The sequence below is a fragment of the Giraffa tippelskirchi genome, chromosome 7, assembly GCF_054371585.1.
Source record: "Giraffa tippelskirchi isolate mGirTip1 chromosome 7, T2T-mGirTip1v1.2.pri, whole genome shotgun sequence".
Lineage (NCBI taxonomy): Eukaryota > Metazoa > Chordata > Mammalia > Artiodactyla > Giraffidae > Giraffa > Giraffa tippelskirchi.
The window spans coordinates 96990548-97014073 of record NC_137281.1 but is presented as its reverse complement, the minus strand read 5'-3'; the positions used below and the strand labels follow the sequence as shown (position 1 = coordinate 97014073).

Here is a 23526-nt window from a genome sequence, read left to right as displayed (position 1 = left end):
GCGATGGCACAAATGATGAAGAAACCAATTTGCAGAAATTTTTCTCACAACACCATGTAAAATTGGTATGTCTTTGTTCCTTTACAGTAATTCTGACCTCAGTCTTTAATTCTGCTCTGTCAAACAAAGTCATACAGATGTCAAATCCAGTTGGAAAATAAATATGCCTAGCAAAAAATACACTTGGGCTTCAATTATTGCAATTTTAACGGAAACCTGGCCAGAGGAATTGCTCATATAAAAGAAAAACACAAGTCATGACAACTTCTTACTGAACACAAGTATCAGTCTCTTTTCCTATTTTGTAAAATAGAATTAACAAATACAAAACCACCACAGGACTACAGATGAGGCAATAAGTTTATATTCTTTTCCACTACAAGTGGGGTCATTTATGTGTCTCAGACCTGAATAAAATACAGGTAACAATCTAAATTCAATCATGACAATAAAATACTTTCCATTTTCCAAGTGTGATGGTAATAATATATTTACACTTTTAAAAATATTTTTTCCTCATTTTTTTGTTTTTTAAAAAGACATAGCATGCTCAAGAGTACACAGAGTGTGGAAAAAATCATTTTGTCTAAGAGATCAAACAGTAGTATAAAACAATGTTCTTTTACACAGTCAAGCCAATTCAAGAATGATACCATCAGGGAATCTAACATGGTGTTTACTTCAAAGATGACACTCAAGTAGTTATTTAGAATACTACGCCTAATGTATCTATCAAGAAGTAAGCACTGCTATCTAAATTTTGTGGCTTTTAATATCTTCTATATCCACCACCACCTCCTCCATATGGATCTCCATAACCTCTTCCACTATAGCCTCCTCTTCCTCCATAGCCCCCTCTTCCACCATAATCTCCCCTCCCACCATAATCTCCCCTGCCTTGGAAACCTCCTCCTCTACCACCCCCTCCTCCACCACCACCCCACCCTCCTCCTCCCCCTCCCCCACCACCTCCACCTCCCCAACCACCACCTCTTCCACTCCCACCACCTCCTCTACCACCACCCCAACCACCCCTTCCACTGCCTTCCTGTCTCTTTTGCCAAGGGGGCATCTCAGGGGGTGGTGGTTCAATTTCATTCGGCCGTCCTCCCCTGTCAGGCACCCTTCCCATCAGCACCTGTGTAAAGAAATATTTTCTTTTAGTTTCCAATATTGTAAAAGCTAAAATTTACTTAAAGGATGCAAGCAATATTGAAGTTATTGCTCTAATAAAGAAACAGAAGCCAAATATTTTAGGACATGAAAGTATCAGACACGGCAATATGAATTAATATTGAAAATGTAAAAGTGATGTGTGACAAATCCCTTACAATGTGCTGTTATTTTAAATAGTGTGGGAGAATATTTATGAAACTTAAGAACTTGTTTAAACCTTTTTAGTAAATTTTATAACAAATGTAGTACCCATCACACTAAGAAAACTTTTTAGCAAAACATTTACAACGTACATAAACTTCATACCCTATGCTACTTAACTCCATATTCATTTATACAACTCTGGACTTTCTATTGCCACTGGTTTGGTAATAGACTATCCAATAAAAGACTATTTCTAAGCACATTTTGTTTCAACAAAGTATGAAGTACATATGATAACACGTGGGTGTAATACGGGCAAAGATGAAGGTTATCAACTGCAAAGAGCCATAAGGATTTTCAATGAACTATTCTTTTTATGAGAAACTTAAGCTAACTTTCAATGATACTAGTTACTATATTATAAAGAAAATAAAGACTTAATACACTTCCTTAACCATGCTTCATAATACTTCAAAGGATAAACTAAGGAAGAGTTTGCTTCAAGTACCCAAACTTCTGTAGAAAGGAGATATTTTATATGTCCATGAACAGAGACCAATAGGAAGCAAATAAGTTTCCTGCTATTCTCTTTCAGTAAAGAAGACAAACCAAATCTGCTTCAGTCAAAATGACCTATGAATCAGTTGTGTTCTACTTTCCTTGATCCTCTAATCAAAATCATGTTTTACTACTTTATATCATAAATGAAGACAAAAAAGTACAAATTCCTCACTGTTGGACATGGTTCAAAGTACACATATATTCTTCAAAGTACACTATAAAGTTGGCAATAATGTCCTAATTACCAAATCCAAAAAAACAGCTTTCTTTGGTTGTTATCCTCATTGGTCTCTCCACCAAACATGTTGGTGGATATACAGGGACGCTGTTCCAAGATCTGATAATAAGGTTGCCCTCAAATAATTAGACTATCAATTACAAACTCAGAAAAGAGATGGGCAATATCACTTAAAGAGAACTCTTGATCCAGAAAGACTAGCTTATAACCTTGATGCAAGATATAAAGTAAGATATTTAAAAAGAGAACACTTTCAGAATAGAGGAGGCTGATCTAAAATGGAAGCAGGAAGGCCCAAACACTGGTGCCTAACTTAATGATAATTAGCAAACTAACTTTATATACAACCATCCCCTGATATAGGACACCTTTCTCAATGCACTGAGAATTGATACTGTAAAATTACCTAAGTCCCATATTTCTGACTTTTGGCTCTTTTATAGTAAAGTTTGTCACAGAGTGCTCTATCTAACTGAAGAGTATATGCTAGACAAGCTGATATAAACATTCTAAATTATTTTACTGTTGCTGCCACTGTTGTAAAGTAAAAAATTCAGACTCTCTGATTTAAGACCACTGTCAGAGCTGCTGCTGCTGCTAAGTCACGTCAGTCATGTCCAACTCTGTGTGACCCCATAGACGGCAGCCCACCAGGCTCCCCCATCCCTGGGATTCCCCAAGCAAAAACACTGGAGTGGACCTATACTCTGAATCAGGAAATGGAACATCCAAGAGATTCTGCAATTTCTAAATTGCAGAAGTGATTTCTCTAAGTAAATGACATAGCTCAGATGTGAACCCAAATCTTATGACTCCAAAGCATGTACTCTTTCCTCCATACCACGGATCTAAGGAGTATGTGTGAGTATCCAAAAATGACTCCTACAGATTTTTTACTGACAAAAAATGGTAAGATTATTGGAAAGAAGGCAAATAATTCTGGCTAATGATACTGATAAAAATAATTCTTAATTCCTCTAACTCAGATAAAAACTGTGATTTAATTTATGAATATAAAAATTCAAATAAACATATACACAGAAAACATTAGTAAGCCTAAACTGACTCTCTTTTCTAGGAGTTCACTGGGATGAAAAATGGATTGAAATCTGTAAAAACATCAAACAAGGATATTATAAATTCTTTCTCCACTGTATCAAAAGAAAAACCAACCTTATTAATGGCACATGCTGTCTTCTCCCGGCTGGATCCACTACTTGTTCTGATGATCTTGGACAGATCTTCACGGGCAGCAAGTAAATGTGCCAAGGTTATTGTTGTCTTGGGTGACAAAGCATAACGCTTAGGTTGGTAAATTCTTGCTATGTCATCTGTTTTTAACTAAATGACAAAAGTCAGGGGAAAAAGGAACCAAAGAACATTTCAATGAAAGAGCAATGGCAATCATCTTCAGAAAGGAAAAAAAGATAACACACAAGCAAAGAAATAAACAGCAAAACATCCAAATATCTGATAATCTTAAGTAGAGTGAAGGGGAAAAAACAGACCAACAAATGGTAAAAGACTATGTAACTACCAATAACAACTCATTTTAGAAGTAACACAAAAAAAGAGTCCACTCATATTAACAAAGAGCAAAATACCTAAAAATAGCTTTACTGAAAACACATACAGAAACTTTAAGAAGAAAACATTAGTAAATCTACAAAAACAAAAGGAGAGCGTGAATAAATGGAGAGAAATACCATGTTTCTGAATGGGGACATTGAGTATTGTCAGTTTTCCTTGAAATTAACTTATACGTTTACTGCAGTCCTCTTGGGATGTATTTTTAGTGAAGCAGGGAGGTAAGGGATATCTTCAGTTAACTCAGAAATGAAATATGTATGAAATGACTAAAACAATTTTGAAAAGAGTTTTATCATCTATTAACAGGTAATACGAAATTATTCATCACTGCCTTAACTTACATTCACTGACTACTTGTTAAAAGTGCCATGATATTCTTCATTTAATATCATTTCTTTAATCCTCAAAACATCCTTTTAGAGTGGTTATACAGGTACACTATCCTACCTCAATCTAATTAAATGGAACTTGTTGGGTGGAGGGAATGAACTGATGAAACAAAAGAGGCAGTTAAGATTCCTGGCCTCATAAATGTGTGAATACCACATATGGATAGATCAACTAAACAGAAAATTAACAAGGAAACACAAACTTTAAATGATACAATGGACAAATTAGATTTAATTGATATTTACAGGACTTTCCACCCCAAAACAATCAATTTCACCTTTTTCTCAAGTGCACACGGAACTTTCTCCAGGATAGATCACATCCTGGGCCATAAATCTAGCCTTGGTAAATTCCAAAAAATTGAAATCATCCCAGCCATCTTCTCTGACCACAATGCAGTAAGATTAGACCTCAATTACAGGAAAAAAACTATTAAAAATTCCAACATATGGAGGCTAAACAACACGCTTCTGAATAACCAACAAATCACAGAAGAAATCAAAAAAGAAATCAAATTATGCATAGAAACGAATGAAAATGAAAACACAACAACCCAAAACCTATGGGACACTGTAAAAGAATGCTAAGGGGAAGGTTCATAGCAATACAGGCGTACCTCAAGAAACAAGAAAAGAATCAAATAAATAAACAAACTCTACACCTAAAGCAACTAGAGAAGGAAGAAATGAAGAACCCCAGGGTCAGTAGAAGGAAAGAAATCTTAAAAATTGGGGCAGAAATAAATGCAAAAGAAACAAAAGAGACCATAGCAAAAATCAACAAAACTAAAAGCTGGTTTTTCGAGAAGATAAACAAAATTGACAAGCCATTAGCCAGACTCATCAAGAAACAAAGGGAGAAGAATCAGATCAACAAAATTAGAAATGAAAATGGAGAGATCACAACAGACTCCACAGAAATACAAAGGATCATAAGAGACTACTACCAACAGCTATATGCCAATAAAATGGACAACTTGGAAGAAATGGACAAATTCTTAGAAAAGTATAACTTTCCAAAACTGAACCAGGAAGAAATAGAAGATCTTAACAGACCCATCACAAGCACGGAAATCGAAACTGTAATCAGAAATCTTCCAGCAAACAAAAGCCCAGGACCAGACGGCTTCACAGCGGAATTCTACCAAAAATTTAGAGAAGAGCTAACACCTATCCTACTCAAACTCTTCCAGAAAATTGCAGAAGATGGTAAACTTCCAAACTCATTCTATGAGGCCACCATCACCCTAATTCCAAAACCAGACAAAGATGTCACAAAAAAAGAAAACTACAGGCCAATATCACTGATGAACATAGATGCAAAAATCCTTAATAAAATTCTAGCAAAAAGAATCCAACATCATATTAAAAAGATCATACATCATGACCAAGTGGGCTTTATCCCAGGAATGCAAGGTTTTTTTAACATCCGCAAATCAATCAATGTAATACACCACATTAACAAATTGAAAGATAAAAACCATATGGTTATCTCAATAGATGCAGAAAAAGCCTTTGACAAAATTCAGAATCCATTTACGATAAAAACCCTCCAGAAAGCAGGAATAGAAGGAACATACCTCAACATAATAAAAGCTATATATGACAAACCCACAGCAAACATTATCCTCAATGGTGAAAAATTGAAAGCATTTCCCCTAAAGTCAGGAACAAGGCAAGGATGCCCACTTTCACCACTACTATTCAACATAGTGTTGGAAGTTTTGGGAAGTTTTGGCCACAGCCATCAGAGCAGAAAAAGAAATAAAAGGAATACAGATAGGAAAAGAAGAAGTAAAACTCTCACTGTTTGCAGATGACATGATCCTCTACATAGAAAACCCTAAAGACTCTACTAGAAAATTACTAGAGCTAATCAATGAATATAGTAAAGTTGCAGGATATAAAATTAACACACAGAAATCCCTTGCATTCCTATACTCCAATAATGAGAAAACAGAAAGAGAAATTAAGGAAACAATACCATTCACCATTGCAACAAAAAGAATAAAATACTTAGGAATATATCTACCTAAAGAAACAAAAGACTTATATATAGAAAACAATAAAACACTGATGAAAGAAATCAAAGAGGACACAAACAGATGGAGAAATATACCATGTTCATGGATTGGAAGAATTAATACAGTGAAAATGAGTATACTACCCAAAGCAATCTATAGATTCAATGCAATCCCTATCACGCTACCAACGATATTTTTCACGGAACTAGAACAAATCATTTCACAATTTGTATGGAAATATAAGAAACCTCGAATAGCCAAAGCAATCTTGAGAAAGAATGGAACTGGAGGAATCAACCTGCCTGACTTCAGGCTCTACTACAAAGCCACAGTCATCAAGACAGTATGGTACTGGCACAAAGATAGAAATATAGATCAATGGAACAAAATAGAAAGCCCAGAGATAAACCCACGCACCTATGGACACCTTATCTTTGACAAAGGAGCCAAGAATATACAATGGAGAAAAGACAATCTCTTTAACAAGTGGTGCTGGGAAAACTGGTCAACCACTTGTAAAAGAATGAAACTAGAACACTTCCTAACACCATACACAAAAATAAACTCAAAATGGATTAAAGATCTAAACGTTAAGACCAGAAACTATAAAACTCCTAGAGGAAACCATAGGCAAAACACTCTCCGACATAAATCACAGCAGGATCCTCCATGACCCACCTCCCAGAATATTGGAAATAAAAGCAAAAACAAACAAATGGGACCTAATTAAAATTAAAAGCTTTTGCACAACAAAGGAAACTATAAGCAAGGTGAAAAGACAGCCTTCAGAATGGGAGGAAATAATAGCAAATGAAGCAACAGACAAACAATTAATCTCAAAAATATACAAGCAACTCTTGTAGCTGAATTCCAGAAAAATAAACGACCCAATCAAAAAATGGGCCAAAGAACTAAACAGACATTTCTCCAAAGAAGACATACAGATGGCTAACAAACACATGAAAACATGCTCAACATCACTCATTATTAGAGAAATGCAAATCAAATCCACAATGAGGTACCATTTCACACCAGTCAGAATGGCTGCTATCCAAAAGTCTACAAGCAATAAATGCTGGAGAGGGTGTGGAGAAAAGGGAACCCTCTTACACTGTTGGTGGCAATGCAAACTAGTACAGCCACTATGGAGAACAGTGTGGAGATTCCTTAAAAAACTGGGAATAGAACTGCCATATGACCCAGCAATCCCACTGCTGGGCATACACACCGAGGAAACCAGAATTGAAAGAGACGCGTGTACCCCAATGTTCATCGCAGCACTGTTTACAATAGCCAGGACATGGAAGCAACCTAGATGTCCATCAGCAGACGATTGGATAAGGAAGCTGTGGTACATATACACAACGGAATATTACTCAGCCATTAAAAAAAATACATTTGAATCGGTTCTACTGAGATGGATGAAACTGGAGCCCATTATACAGAGTGAAGTAAGCCAGAAAGAAAAACACCAATACAGCATACTAATGCATATATATGGAATTTGAAAGATGGTAACGATAACCCTATATGCGAGACAGAATAAGAGACACAGATGCATAGAACAGTCTTATGGACTCTGAGGGAGAAGGTGAGGGTGGGACGTTCTGGGAGAATAGCAATGAAACATGTATATTATCATATGTGAAACAGAACACCATTCCATGTTCGATGCATGAGACAAGGGCTCAGGGCCGGGGCAATGGGATGACCCAGAGGGATGGGATGGGGAGGGAGGTGGGTGGGGGGTCCAGGAAGGGGAATACATGTAAACCCATGGCTGATTCATGTCAATGTATGGCAAAAACTACTACAATATTGTAAAGTAATTAGCACCCAACTAAAATAAATAAATTTATTAAAAAAATAAAAAAATAAAAAATAAATGTGTGAATACAATAAATGATAGAGGAAGCATCAAAGATCAGTGAGACAAAAGAAATGGAGGAAACTTAAATGCCTATTATTAAACGAAAGAAGCTAATCTGAAAATAATAATCTGTATGATTCCAACTGTATGAAATTCTGAAAGAAGCAAAACTATAGAGATAGTAAAAAAAAAAAATATCAATGGGTTGCTAAAGGTTGTGGGGAGGGAGGGAAGAATAGGCGAAGAAGAGAAGATTTTTAGGGCAGTGAAAATACTCTGTATATTATAATGATGGATATATGTCTTTGTATATTTTTTCAAACCCATAGAATGTACAGCACCAAGTGTGAAACCTAATGTAAGCTACAGACTTTGGATAATAATGATGTATCAGTGTAGGTTCATCAACTGCAAAAATTTACTACACTGGTGACGGATGTTGATGATGGGGCTAATTATGTGTGCAAGCAAGGGCTACATGGAAATCTCAGAACCCTCTGTTCAATATTGCTATGAACCTAAAACTCCTCTAAAAAATAAAGAATATTAAAACATAAAAAAGGATCAATGAGAAAACAGATTTTTTTAAATGGTGCTGGAATGAACTATTGTCTATTTGTAAAATAATAATAATGCATAACATATAACAAGGGATTCCAAATATAACAAAAGTTCATTGTTTAACTAGAGCAACTATATGCCAATAAAATGGACAACCTAGAGAAAAGGACAAATTCTTAGAAAGATACAACCTTCCAAGACTGAACCAGAAAGAAACAAAATATGAACAGGTCATCAGAATTAGTAAATTGAAACAGTAATATAAAAACTTCTAACAAACAAAAGTCCAGGACCAGACAGCTTCACAGGAGAATTCTATCAAGCATTTAGAGAAGAGCTAACACCTATCCTTCTCAAACTATTTCAGTAACTTGGCAGAGGAAGGAACACTCCCCAAGCTCATTCTGTGAGGCCACACCTTGATGCCAAAATCAGACAAAGATATCATAAAAAAAGAAAATTACAGGATAATATCACTGATGAACATAGACGCAAAAATCCTCAAATACTAGCAAGCCAAATCCAATAACACATTAAAACAATCAGACACCATGATTGAGTGGGATTTATCCCAGGGATGCAAGGACTCTTCAACATGGGTAAAATCAATTGATTTGATATATCACGTTAACAAACTGAAGAATAAAACTGTATGATCATCTTAAGAGATGCAGAACAAGCTTTTGACAAAATTCAACACCAATTTCAGATAAAAACTCTCCAGAATGGGGACACAGAGAGAACATACCTCAATTTAATAAAGGCCATACATGACAAACCCACAGCAAAATTATTCTCAATGGTGAAAAACTAACCATTTCCTATAAGATCAGGAACAAGACAAGGATGTTCACTCTCATCACTTTTATTTAACATAGTTTTGGAAGTCCTAGCCATGGCAATCAGAGAAGAAAAAGAAATAAAAGGAATCCAAATTGGAAAAGAAAATGTAAAACTGTCACTGTTTGAAGATGACATGATACTATACATAGAAAATCCTAAAGCTGCAACCAGAAAACTACTAGAGCTCAAAGAATTTGGCAAAGCTGCAGAATATAAAATTAATACACAGAAATCTCTTGCATGCCTATCCATTAACAATGAAAGACTAGAAAAAGAAATTAGGGAAATAATCTCATTTACATCACATGAAAATGCCTAAGAGCTTCCCAGGTGGTGCTAGTGGTAACGAATCTGCCTGCCAATGTAGGAGACATAAGAGATCCAGGTTCAATCCCTGAGTTGGGAAGATCCCCTAGAGAAAGAAATGGCAACCCACTTCAGTATCCTTGCTAGGAGAATCCCATGGACAGAGGAGCCTTGTGGGCTACAGTCTATGGGTCACAGAGAATCAGACATGACTGAATGAGCACAAAAAGCATAAAATACCTGTACTCAGGGGCAAAACACCTGTACTCAGAAAACTGTAAGATACTGATGAAAGAAATCAAAGATGACACAAACAGATGGAAAGATACACCATGTTCTCAGATTGGAAGAATCAATATTCAAAATGACTATACTACCCAAAGTAATCTACAGATTCAATGCAATCCCTAACAAATTACCAATATCATTTTTCACAGAATTAGAAAAAAAATTTACAATTTGTATGGAGACACAAAAGACCTCAAAAAGTCAAGGCAGTCTTGAGAAAGAAAAACAGAGCTGGAGGAATCAGGCTCCCTGACTTCAGACTATACTACAAAGCTAAATAGTATGGTATATAGATCAAAAGGATAGAAAGCACCTATAGTCATCTAAACTATGATAAAGAAGGCAAGAATGGAGAAAAGACAGTATCTTCAAGAAGTGGTGCTGGGAAAACTGGACTGCTACATATACAAGAATAAAATTAAAACATTCTTTAACACCATACACAAAAATAAACTCAAATGAATTAAAGACTTAAATGTAAGACTGGACACTGTAAAACTCTTAAAGGAAAACACAGGCAGAGCACTCGGTCACAGCAAGATCTTTTTTGTTCCACCACCAAGTGTAATGAAAATAAAAATTAACAAATGGCAAACAAAAGTGCTTGCACAGCAAAGGAAATCAACAAAACTAAAAGAAAAGCCACACAATACGAGAAAATATTTGCAAACAATATGAACAAGTGATTAATCTCCAAAATATACAAACAGCTCATGCAGCTCAACATGAAAAAAAAAATTCCAATCAAAATGGTCAGAAGACCTAAATAGACATTTCTCTAAAGATGACATACAAATGGCTAAAAAGTACATGAAAAGATGCTCAACATCACTAACTACTAGACAAATGCAAATCAAAACTGCAATGAAGTATCACCTCACGCTGGGAGAATGGCCATCATCAAAAAGTCTACGAACAATAAATGCTGAATAGGCTGTGGAAAAAAGGGAACCCTCTTCAATGTTGGTGGGAATGTAAATTAATATAACACTACTATGGCTACCCACTCTAGTAGTATTCCGGTCTAGAGAATTCCATGGACTATACAGGCCATGGGGTAGCTAAAAGCCAGACACGAGTCAGCGACTTTCACTTTCTTTATGGAGAACAGTATGAAGATTCCTTAAACAAACTAAAAGGAAAGCTACCACATGATCCTGCAACCCCACTTCGGGGGATATATTGGAAAACTGTAATTCAAAAGGATACATGCAGCTCAGTGTTCACTGCAGCACTATTTGCAACAGCCAGGACATGGAAGCAACCTAAACGTCCATCAACAGAGGAATGGATAAAGAAGGTATGGTATATATATACAATGCAATATGACCCAGCCACATAAAAGAACAAACTAATGTCATTTGCAGCACCATGGATGGACCTAAAGATTATCATACTAAGTGAAGGTAAGTCAGACAAAGAAAGACATATCATATGATACTGCTTATATGTGAAATCTAAAAAAATCATGGAAATGAATCTATTTACAAAACAGAAATAGAGTCACAAACAAACTTATGGTTATTAAGGACGAAGGGAGGGAGGAATAAATTGGGAGATTGGGATTGACATATACATACTACTGAACATAAAATAGACAACTAGTAAGAACCTACTATATAACACAGGGAACTCTCTTCAGTACTCTATAATGACCTATATGGGAATAGAATCTAAAGAAGACTGGACATAGGCATATGTGTAACTGTCTTGCTTTGCTGTACAACAGAAACAACACTGTAAATCAACTGTACTCCAATTAAAAAAAGTAAAAATTTTAAAAAAGAGTTCATTGTTTTAAAGTTTTAAAACTGAAAAACTTAACTGTTATAAAGACTACAATTTCTGCACATCAAAAGACATAAAAGACAACCGGCGAAAATATTTTCAACAAATAAAGCAAGTAACTTCCTTAATATATAAAAAGCTCAATCAGAAGGAAAACAGGAAGGCCTCAGGGGAAAAAAATATAAGACACAAATAGAAATTTCAAAAAAATAGGAAATTTGAATGACTAATAAGCTTATGAAAAGAAGTTCAACTTTACTAATAAGACAAATAAATAAATGAAAACAATTTAGTCATTTTTAACCATCAAGTTAGCCATAAAATTGACAATATTCTAAATATTAAAGAGGCTAAAGAGAGAGCAAAATAGCATTTACCTTATTTGTACAAGTTTAAATTCATACAAACTTTTTAAAGAACAATCTGGCCATGTGAATCAAGAGCATTAAGAGTCAGAACCTTTGACACAGTGAATTTCCATTTAGGAATCCACAGGTTTCACATCTGCAGACACAAAAGGCTGATTGTGCAGTTATATGGGAAACATGAAGGAAACTTGACAGAATTATGCTAAGAAGTCAGACATAAAAGCCACACATTGTATAATTCCTTATATATATGAGATACACACAACAGGCAAATCCAAAGAGAGGCAAACTAGATTATAGTAAAGGAAGGTGAGGGTACTGTGAATGACCACTGAAAGGAATATTTCTTTTGGGGTTGAGGGAAATGTTCTAGAATTAGATCATGGTTACATAATTCAGAGAGTATACTAAAACCCACTAAATTATATACTTTAAGATGGTGAATTATATCTCAATAAGAAATTAAAAATTAATATAAAAAAGGATATTGAAATAGAACTTTTAGAGATATGGGACAATGATCACACTATATTCAGTTAAAAAAAAAAGCAAACTATAAAATTATACTTTTATTTCAATACTAGCAAAATAATAGAGAAACCAGATTAACCATACAAATAAATGTGTATAATCTTCTTGAGGGGCAACTCTATACAGGGTGTATGAAGAGCATTTTTAAAATGCATATCCTTTGATCAAGAAATTCCACTTTTAGGACTATATCATGTACATGAACAAAAATGTAGTTGTCAAAGATTTCATTACAGGCTCAAAGAAGACAAAATTAAAGGAAACCTCAAAATCAATAGAGTATATCCATATGATCAAATGTGGAAAGATTTTTAAATGCTGTAGAACAACAGTTGATCAATCATTCATCAATATCAGACACATGAAACAGGGAGAATAATATAAGGATACATTAAATTTAACAAGAAAACTCAGGGTATAAATGCGTATACTTATACACAGTTGAAAAAGATGACATGAAAGGTCAAACTTTGATCATAGTCTAAGAAAAAAACATTTTAAAAATCTTCCAGAATAAAGAAAAACAAAAACACAATCTCCTTGTCCTAAAACATGATGAAAAAAGACCAAGATAAAAACATCAAGGTATTTCCTAAAAGTATATTTTCTCAAAGTCTCTAAGTTTAAGGCTAGTCAAAAGTCTACATTACCATGAGTCTGTGCCACTCTGAATGTTCAAAGAGCATGTCAAAGCTCATTTGCTTTGGATTCTTCTATACGCTTAAGGACAACACTGAAAATATCCTCCAATTTACTATGTTAAGATACTTTTAATGTACTACCTTTCACAATATTCTTTATATTCCTAAATTCCTCTTCTCATTAAAATTCTAGCAGATTAAACTGGATACCCAATATGTATACAACCTCTATTAAGTTTCCAGGGGCCAGTAAAACTCATACTTTCCACACATCTAAATTCTATTTCCTTTAAGTCAGCAATCATGTCATCTACTTCTTTGGCAACTCAGATCTCTTGGAGCATCTAGGTTTCTTGCATACAACGGTTACTCCAAACACATGGACACACATGTATAAAATTTATCCTGGTACATATGCAGAAGAGAAACAGGTTTTAACCTTCTGAGAAGCCAATTAGATGTTATAGACAGTGAAATATGCTAAAAATATTCTACATCTAATCATATAAGGTACTGAGATGCTCATCCAGAACCAGGTACATCGTAGTGCTTGACACATGTGAGATGCTAAATAAATATTTATTGAAAGAAAATACACATAAGACAGTCCTCAACTCTCCCTTACAGCTATTCTATTACTATGCTAAAAAAAATCTTTTTTTTTCCTGTGAAATAACAATAGTTTACCAACAATCCTGTTCTAATCACACTTTAATTTTTTTGTATCTGTCTGCTAGGTGTTTAGAAGGAAACTATGTATATACATAAGGGAGTATTTCTAGGTAAATCAGTCAGATTACACATATTAAATTATATTAAAAAAGTACACATATATTACAATAAAGAGAATGGAAAGAGGGATACAGGTAAGAAGAGGACCAACATCTCAGAAAATGAAATCGGGAGCCAAAAATAGGGATTAACTCAGTCTGTTTGTGGAATAATGAATTCTTCCAACCACTGGGCCATGCTGCCACTCCTCCCCTGGCCAAATGAGAATGATGTACAGAAAAAAATGAGGCTTCCCTTCTTTAAAAAAATGAGCAGTCACACTTCTAAAAGTGAGCATTAGAAATTTCCACTGCACAGTAGCCAGCCCCAAAATCTGACATCAACAATCCTGATCAATGATTAGTTCCCAATCAGTTTTTCAGTGTCTTCTCTTAAACATGGACAACAAAAGACCATAATGCATTTGAAGAAAGCCTCCACAAGACAAAGACCAAGAAAAACAAATCAAAAATTGCCCTGGAAGAGATAGGAAATAATTGAAGGGAAAAAAACAAAACAACAAACCTTCTATAAAAAAATTTTTTCATCCCCATTTAAGACAGCACAGTCATAAAACAAGAAGAAAAAAAAAAAAAATGGGAAAGGAAAACTCAAGAAGAAAAAAAAATTCCCAGAAAGGAAAAAATGATGGCAGAAATGAAACTTTAACGACAAACACAAAATAAAATTGAGGAAAATTCCTAGAAAGTGATTCAAAAAGGAAGAGAGACAGAAAATGAGGAAAAAAAATAAAGCAACTTAAGAGGATCTACTCAGGAGGTCTAATATCTGAATAAGAGTTTCAGAAAGAGAAAATACAAAAGAAATATAAAAGTTGAGTCTATAGATTGAAAGCCCTACCTAATGTTTAGCACAATGAATTAAAAAAGACACTTACTGACATATGCTGTGAAATTTCAGAACTCTAAGGATAGAAAGGAGAGTCTAAAAGCTCCCAGAGAAAAATAAAAGCTCATCCAAAAAAATGGAGAATGGCATCGGGTTTCTCAACAGTGACACTACATGCCAGAGAACAATGAAGCAATGCCTTCAATATTCTTAGAGAAAAATGTTTTCCACCTAGAATTTTATATTTATCCAAACTATCAATCAAATGTGGCAGCAGAATAAACATATTTTCATAATGTAAGGATTCAGAAAAATCACCCCTATGTATCCTTTGTTAGGAAGTTATTTGTGCAATTTACTGTAGCAGGTTGAGGGAAAAAACAAAGAAAGAGAAGACCATGGGATCCAGGAAATAGTGAAGTAGCCAAGGATAGGCATGCAAGTGGCCCAAACTGCAATAGGAGGATACAAGCCATTAGGGTGACAGAATACAGAAAAAAGGACTCATCAGAATACCTGCTTTTAAAAAGAAAAAAAAAGAAAGGAAGAAAAAAGCAGCAGCAGCATATGGTAAAAAAATACAGTGTAGGAAAAAAATAAAATCCATTAAAAGGAAGATAAAACATCTGGTCAACAGAATGGCTCCCCCGAGATGTCTGCATCCTCCCTGGAATCTGTGAATATGCTGCCTTGCAGATACAAATGCAAGTTAAGTTAGGATCTTGAGATCAGTTATCTGGGTGAGCCCAGTGTAATAACAAAGATCTTGATAAGAGAGACACAGGAGAAGGCTTATGACAATGGAAGCAGAAAGAGAAAGATTGGAAGATCCTACACTATTAATTTTGAAGATGGATCAAGACCTGAGGTACACAGGTGGTATCTGGAAAGTAGGAAATGCAAGGAAACAGATTCTCCCCTGCAGTGTCTGGGAGAAGTGCAACCCTGCCAATACCTTCATTTTAGGACCTCTGATGTAGAGATCTGTGAGAGAATACATGTGTATATTTAAACCACTAAATTTGTGGTAATTTGTTACAGCAGCCACAGGAAATCAATATAGGGCACCACATGGAGAGAAAGACCACCTAAGAGCAAAGATGACAAGTGAAGCACTCCTTGCCAACAGCAGAACCCAGACATGCAAGACAACCATCTTAGATGTTCCAACCCACCCCAGCCCAGGTACCCACTGAATGAAGCGGCGTAAGTGACCTCAGCTGATATAATATGGGGCAGAAGAACCACCCACTTACCCAAAGAATGTAATAATAGTATCTGAGAATAACAGGCACAGATTTACCCTATCACTTGAAACAACTATAAAACTGGACAATACACATGAACCAGTGGTTTTCAGACACTGGATATCCAGAAGCATAGGACAATGATCCCTCTAACAGGAGAAGCAAATGTTTTCCTATATTTGTCCCAGCTTACTGTCTGGAGTGATTCCAGACTGTGATGCAGGGTGCGGTGGATGATTCCAGATGAAGCCTGGGTACAGATTAAAGGCATAAAATGGGAATGATGGATGACAGCTCTCCAGAAAACTATCTGAAGAGATTCACACTTGGGAATGCTCCTACCCTGCAACCCTTTTCAACTGGAACACAGTTTACAGCCTTAAGACACCTTTAAGATTTGTTCAGACATCAGTGCTGCCTAATTGAGTTGCTCACTATATCTATCTCACCACCACATATGATGCCTTCTTTTATGTATCGGTTCAGTTCAACTCAGTGGCTCAGTCGTGTCCAACTCTTTGCAACCCCATGGACTACAGCATGCCAGACTTCCTTGTATCCTTGCATAAATCATAACATCTGAGTTTTAAATAAATGTGAAAGATATGGCCAGAAATTAACATATCTATGAACAGAGACCAGGATTATTTAAGACCAGTAGTTGGTCTAGGCAGGAGCTTCAGATAGAGCAATAAAGTGCAAATGCAGCGTCATTACATAACAGACAAGACAGCCTGAAGAGCTGTCCCAGAGTACCACCTACAGGACACAAGTGGGAAAACAGCCTTACCTTTGCTCTATCAGACCATCCAAAGGACTGCACTGTTACATCTAATCGTTTCATCAACATCCGACGGCGGCACTCATACTCACATGAGAGAGCATCGTTGATTCTTTCCAGTTTTTCCTAAAGAAATTGGAAACAATAATCATAACCTTTAGACTCATTATGCACAGAAAAGAATTTTGAAAATTGTGGTCAATGTTTCCTAATTCAAAAAATGGTATCTGATGGTCATTTTGATCCCGTAAGACCTAACAGTAAATTATTTAAATAATAGATATTTGATAGAACATTTATGATATTCAATAGATATCAAACATGCAACTTGAACTCAACAGTTGTTACTTTACCTGATCTTCAATCCAACGTGTTAAGTGAAAGGTCTATTTGCAAAGTAGTCTGGACCAGCTAGGAAAGAAAATAGTAACTTCCCATCTTACTGACACTGAGGTACTATACTTTTCAAGTTACAACTATGTTAACATATTAGGCACTGTAAATACTTTTGGCCAATTTTTTTTTAATTAATAATCTGAATGAAGAAATGTTAGGACCTACTGCTCTAGAATATCAATCCATTTTAATTCTCAAATATAAAAAATCTACAAGACAGCACTGATCATGGCATCCAGTCCCATCACTTCATTGCAAATAGATGTGGAAACAGTGGCTGACTTTATTTTTGGGGCTCCAAAATCACTTCAGATGGTGACTGCAGCCATGAAATTAAAAGACGCTTACTCCTTTGAAGGAAAGTTATGACCAACTTAGACAGCATATTAAAAAGCAGAGACATTACTTTGCCAACAAAGGTCCATCTAGTCAAGGCTATGGTTTTTCCAGTAGTCATGTATGGATGTGAGAGTTGGACTATAAAGAAAGCTGAGCACTGAAGAATTGATGCTTTTGAACTGTGGTGTTGGAGAAGACTCTTGAGAATCCCTTGGACTGCAAGGAGATCCAACCAGTCCTTCCTAAAGGAGATCAGTCCTGGGTGTTCATTGGAAGGACTGATGTTGAAGCTGAAACTCCAATACTTTGGCCACCTGAGGCGAAGAGCTGACTCATTTGAAAAAGACCCTGATGTTGGGAAAGATTGAGGGCGGGAGGAGAAGGGGAGGACAGAGGATGAGATGGTTGGATGGCATCACTGACTCAATGGACATGGGTTTGGGTAGACTCCGGCAGTTGGTGATGGACAGGGAGGCCTGGCGTGCTGCGGTTCATGGGGTCGCAAAGAGTCGGACATGACTGAGTGACTGAACTGAACTGACAAGACAGCAAGAGATACAGTGTAAAGAACAGACTTTTGGACTATGTAAAGAACAGACTTTTGGGAAAAGGCGAGGGCAGAATGATTTGAGAGAAAAACATTGAAACATGTATATTACCGTATGTAAAACAGATGACCAACACCAGTTCGATGCATGCAGCAGGGCACTCAAAGCCGGTGTTCTGGGACAACCCAGAGGGATGGGGTGGGGAGCGAAGTGGGGAGAGGGTTCAGGATGGGGGAACACATGTGCACCTGTGGCTGATTCATGTTGATGTATGGCAAAAGCCACCACAATATTGTAATTAGCCTCCAATTAAAATAAATGCATTTTTCAAAAAGCAAAAATATACATATATAAAATTTTTTAAAAGCATACAAAAATCTAGATGTCCACTCATAAAATTAAGCTATATTAATATAGCTAATTACATAAAACTAATAAAAAAGGGGGGATGGCTTACCGCCTGTTCCAGATTTAAATCAATTTTCAGCAGTGGTTTTCCAACATGATTTTTCTGGACTTTTGAGAGAGTATCTTTCACCTAAAATTAAACATAGAAGATTGTGAAAATGTATATCCCCAATTTAAAACAATCTTATTCGTGCTTAAAATGTTGTGAATGCCAGAGAAACATACCCTCACATACTAAGAAATACCATCAATATAATGCAGAGTATCTTCCTCAAGGAAGCAAGTTACGTAATTCAAGCTATAGCACATCTTTTCCAGAGTAAGAAATAATGTACATGGACAACTGAAGTAACTACTAGAAGACTTTATTATGAAAATTTAAGTTTTATGTGAAATAAATTCAGATTCTTAGGACAACACACACTTATATCCTGACCAAAAAAAAAAAAAACCACTAAAACTTTTGCTGAGTAAGTTGTGTGTGTGTTAGTCACTCAGTCGTGTCCGACTCTCTCCAACCCCATGGGCTACAGCCCACTAGGCTCCTCTGTCCATGGGATTCTCCAGGCAAGAATACTGGAGTGAGCTGCCGTTCTCTTTTCCAGGGGATCTTCCCAACCCAGGGATCGAACCCAGGTCTCCTGCATTGCAGGCAGATTCTTTACTGTCGGAGCCACCAGGGAAGCCCTGAGTATGTTGGTTTTACTCAATTAAATATTTTGTACATATTCATTCCATTGTTCAGCAAGACAATGAAGAAGAGTAAGCCCTCAATTAGTCACCTTATAGCACATTTCATTACTTTTGCAAAGCCACTGATTTGAATTGAAACATTTTTATTTTTGGTGAACAAGATTTTGACATTTGTTTTTGCTTTAGCAATATCAGAAGTCATTCAAACAGGATGAAATATATACAGATGCTTAGTTTATGATATAACAGAGAAAATAGGAACAGGTCACATTTGAGGAGTATGAAGCTTAATGTTGGGGGATTTCTTTTCAAAAAGAATTAAAAATTATGAACACAAAATTAGCTTGGAAATTGGTGGTGGCTGTAAGTGGTGGGTACATGGCTTCTTTTGAGAATGATGGAAATGTTCTAAAATTAGATTTTGATGATTATGTACTCTGTAAATAAACAAAATCCATTGAATTGTACACCTTAAATGGGCATATTTTATGGCACTTCAATTGTATCTTTTGGATCAGTATATGGACACATTGGAAGATTAGGAAGAGTCTAGAAACCTGTCTCAATTTGAAATAGCCCCAGGTATTAGGCAACCCCAGATAATTCTTAATCCAGAGAAATAAACTCTGAAAAGCAATTTATGAACTATAGAACAATATTCTTGAGCTGGGATTCATAGGCTTATTTTTTGGTTTGCTAGTTCTAAAAGAAACAAAAACAAAACTTTTTAATACTGTGTTTTTATCTAAATGATACTAAAATTCTCTTACATTCATTAAGACAAATCTTGTTTTCAGCTCATAAATTATCAGTGCAAAAGAGTACTTTATTCAAGAATATAGTTTAAAACAGCAAGTCTAAAAACAGAGTTTTCAGTACCTATTCTTGAGGGTGAAAATGTTCTTTTCCTTGAAAAGTGAATCTTGTATTATTCTCCTAGAGGACGCCTACAAAACCTAGAAATCAGGCTAGAATTTGGTCTGCAAGAGTAGTATTCTAATTTATGTCCTGCCTGGGAATAAGGATAGTTTTATAATTGAAAAAAAAAATTCAAAAGCTAGAGATATAGTTTTTAGTTGTTCTTAATTACTCCATCAGGGTACTCATTCATTTATTAACTATACAACAAACATTTCCTAAACACTTATCCATCAGAAATTGCAGATTTCTTTGCTCACTGCCAAAGACAACCACACTGAAATTTTACTAACAGCATCCATTAAAAAGAAATTTAGTTTGCCTTTAAAGGAAAACTCTACTTCTTTCATTATACTATAATTTGACCTTGTTTAGAAACCAGACCCTTAAATTTGCAGAGAGATTTCTATCAGGGCAAACAGCAAACTTTCACAAAGCCTAGCACTTCCTTATTAAGATCTAATTTCTGAATACTAGTGATAGGCAAATTAGGTCAAAAGCATACTATTTAGTTTTACATGAAAAATTTAGCTTTACACGAAGATAAGTGCCTCGCTAATTAGAATGTATATCTTGTACTGGAAGGAAATAGTTGGTTCTTGAACAACATGGGTTTGAATTGTGCTGGTTCACCTATACGTGAATTGTTTTCACTAAATACAATTACAGTACCATCCGATCTACAGGTGGTTGAATTTACAAATACCAACTGAAGATACAGAGGCCAATTGTGAAGTTGTATGTTAATTACTGACTCCACAGAGGATTGGCACCCGTAACCCACAAAGTATTCAAGAGTCAACTGTATTTTCATCCTTAATACATATACAGGAGCTTTCCTGGTGGCACAGAGGTAAATTATTTGCCTGCCAATGCAGGAGACACAGGTTTGATCCCTGATCCACAAAGATCCCACATGCCATGGAGCAACTAAGCCCATGCAACACAACTATTGAGCTCATGTACCCTAGAGCCCATGCTCCGCAAAGAGAGGCCACCACAATGAGAAGCCTGTGTACCACAATGAGAAGGCTGCATGCCACAACTAGGGAGTAACCCCCGCTCTCCAAAACCAAAGAAAAGCCTGCATAGCAATGAAGACCCAGCACAGCCAAAAATAAATAAAATTTATACATCTGCTGTTGCTGTTCAGTCGCCAAGCCATGTCTGACTCTCTGCGACCCCATGGAATGCAGCATGCCAGCCTCCCTGTCCCTCACCATCTCCCAGAGTTTACATATTAGCATATAATTGAATTTGGGGGAAATAAAAAATAAAACAAATACAATACCTTTGATTCCACTTGGTTTAGCATAAGCGAAATGTCAGAAGTTGTTGACTTGGGAATCCCAAGGGTATCGCAGATAGCCTGAACTTCCTGATAAATTTCACTATTTTTATCTAATTGAGAATTTTTACACTTCTTGTTCTGTAGTATCTGTAAAGCTTGAAGCTCTGTACTTAAAAATACTATAATAAAAAAAGGGAAAAACAAATAATGTTAAAATGCATAAGAATGCTTTAAAAATCCTACTTGTGGGTATACATGCAAAGGAGCTGAAGAAATAATAAAGAGGGAAGAAGGAAATTTTAAACAAGGGCAGAAGGAAATTAAAAGAATAGTGCCTACTCACAGAGTCTAAAGTCTAGCAGGAGAGAACCATCAATAAAAGAACATTAAAATCTTCAAGTGTATAAAGCTGAAAAATTACTCTCTCTCTGATATGCAGAGCTCAAGCTAAGAGAGAATGTATAGCTTTAACAGATCTGTAAGAAGATAGAGCAATCTGTACAACTGCCTTTAGGATAGACCACTCCAGACTGTTCACAAGTCCTTTCACAGTCACCATTTCATCCTTTCAACAGTCATCTTTCTAAAAATAACTCAAAAATCTTAGATGGAGAAAATAAAACAAAATGGTAACAGACTCTCACATATTGAGAAGTAAAAGGCAGTGGCCAGGGAGCAGGGGTGTGGAGGTGGGGATATAATAGGTAAAGGCACAAACCTCCAGTTAGAAAAGAAATAAGCCTCGGGAACATAATATACAATATAAAGCATACGATCAATAATATTGTAATAACTTTTTATGGAAACAAATGGTTACTAGACTTAACAGTGACCATTTCACAACATATGCAAAAGTCAAATCACTATGTGGTACATCTGAAACTAACATAATATTTACATGAACTATATTTCAATTTAAAAAATAGTAAAAAGAAAAAAGAAAAAAAAAACCCACATCATTTTGGAAAGCAAAAAATTAACTTAACTCATTAGTCTTTTTAAAATTAACTTTCAGAACAGTAAAGACAGATATTGGGGGGTCATTTGTTTTCATTTCAGTTAAATTTATACACACATAATTTAATACAATAATTTCAACTTCAGTTGAACAGGAAAAGATACCTGAGAAACTGTTTAAAAGTACAAGTACAAGGGTTCCACCCTTAGAGATTCTGCACCAGAACATCTGAAGTACGATTTGGGAATCTGTGTGGTTTTAGATCCAAGGTGACTCTCACGGACAGGATTGAGAGCCACTAATTTAAGGTTTTTCCATGTAATTACATATGATAGTCTAAGGAATCCACAAAAAGTTAAGACCAATGCATTTCAAACTTTGCTTATGACGACTACGCCAAGGTTGCTCTGATTTTAAAACTTCATTAAAACAGATCACCATTCTTCAAAAATTTATATTTTGGAGAGAACCACGGCTGAAGTCTTTGTTCTACAGAAACATGTTGTACATAAGAGTACAAACAAGAGTTCAGTCTAGTATTTAAATGCTAATCCATGCAGATGGACAATAATACTGTGATAAGTCTTCTTCCCATACAGATTCTCAGATTCCCCACCCCAAAGCAATCACCAATGTTAGTTTCTGGGTATCTTTTTAGGCATATATGTATATGTATATTTAGTATACATTTCTACCATCTATACACTTTTATTTCTATTATAGAAACAAGAGTATACGATATATCTTCTGTGTATTTTTTATTTACCAATTTATTACGATATATTTACCAATATATCTCTTAGAGATCAATTCCATATTTATACATTTTATCTACTCTCATTCTAAAGGCTCTATCATGGTATCAAGGGTGGGATAACCTCACCTTTATGGCAGAAAGTGAAAAAGAACTAAAGAGCCTCCTGATGAAAGTGAAAGAGGAGAGTGAAAAAGTTGGCGTAAAGCTCAACATTCAGAAAACTAAGATCATGGCATCCGGTCCCATCACTTC

The 23526-nt window shown here is 35.6% G+C and overlaps 1 protein-coding gene across 10 annotated transcripts in view; it reads right to left on the bottom strand.

Moving 5' to 3' along the window:
* The window catches only part of FAM98B (family with sequence similarity 98 member B), a 39652-nt gene that overhangs the window by 5013 nt on the left and 11113 nt on the right, over nucleotides 1-23526 (bottom strand). For 2 of the 10 annotated variants that reach the window (XM_081507146.1, XM_081507147.1), the window contains exons 4-8: nucleotides 21560-21738; nucleotides 18707-18787; nucleotides 16976-17092; nucleotides 3293-3460; nucleotides 349-1138 (exon numbers count right to left, since the gene is read on the bottom strand). In XM_081507146.1, the coding sequence (XP_081363272.1) occupies nucleotides 770-1138; nucleotides 3293-3460; nucleotides 16976-17092; nucleotides 18707-18787; nucleotides 21560-21738 (914 nt within the window). In that variant the 3' untranslated portion in view covers nucleotides 349-769. Of the gene's footprint in view, nucleotides 1-348; nucleotides 1139-3288; nucleotides 3461-16975; nucleotides 17093-18706; nucleotides 18788-21559; nucleotides 21739-23526 lie in introns of those variants that run through there. The other 8 variants (XM_081507148.1, XM_081507149.1, XM_081507151.1 and 5 more) reach the window with 8 other exon arrangements.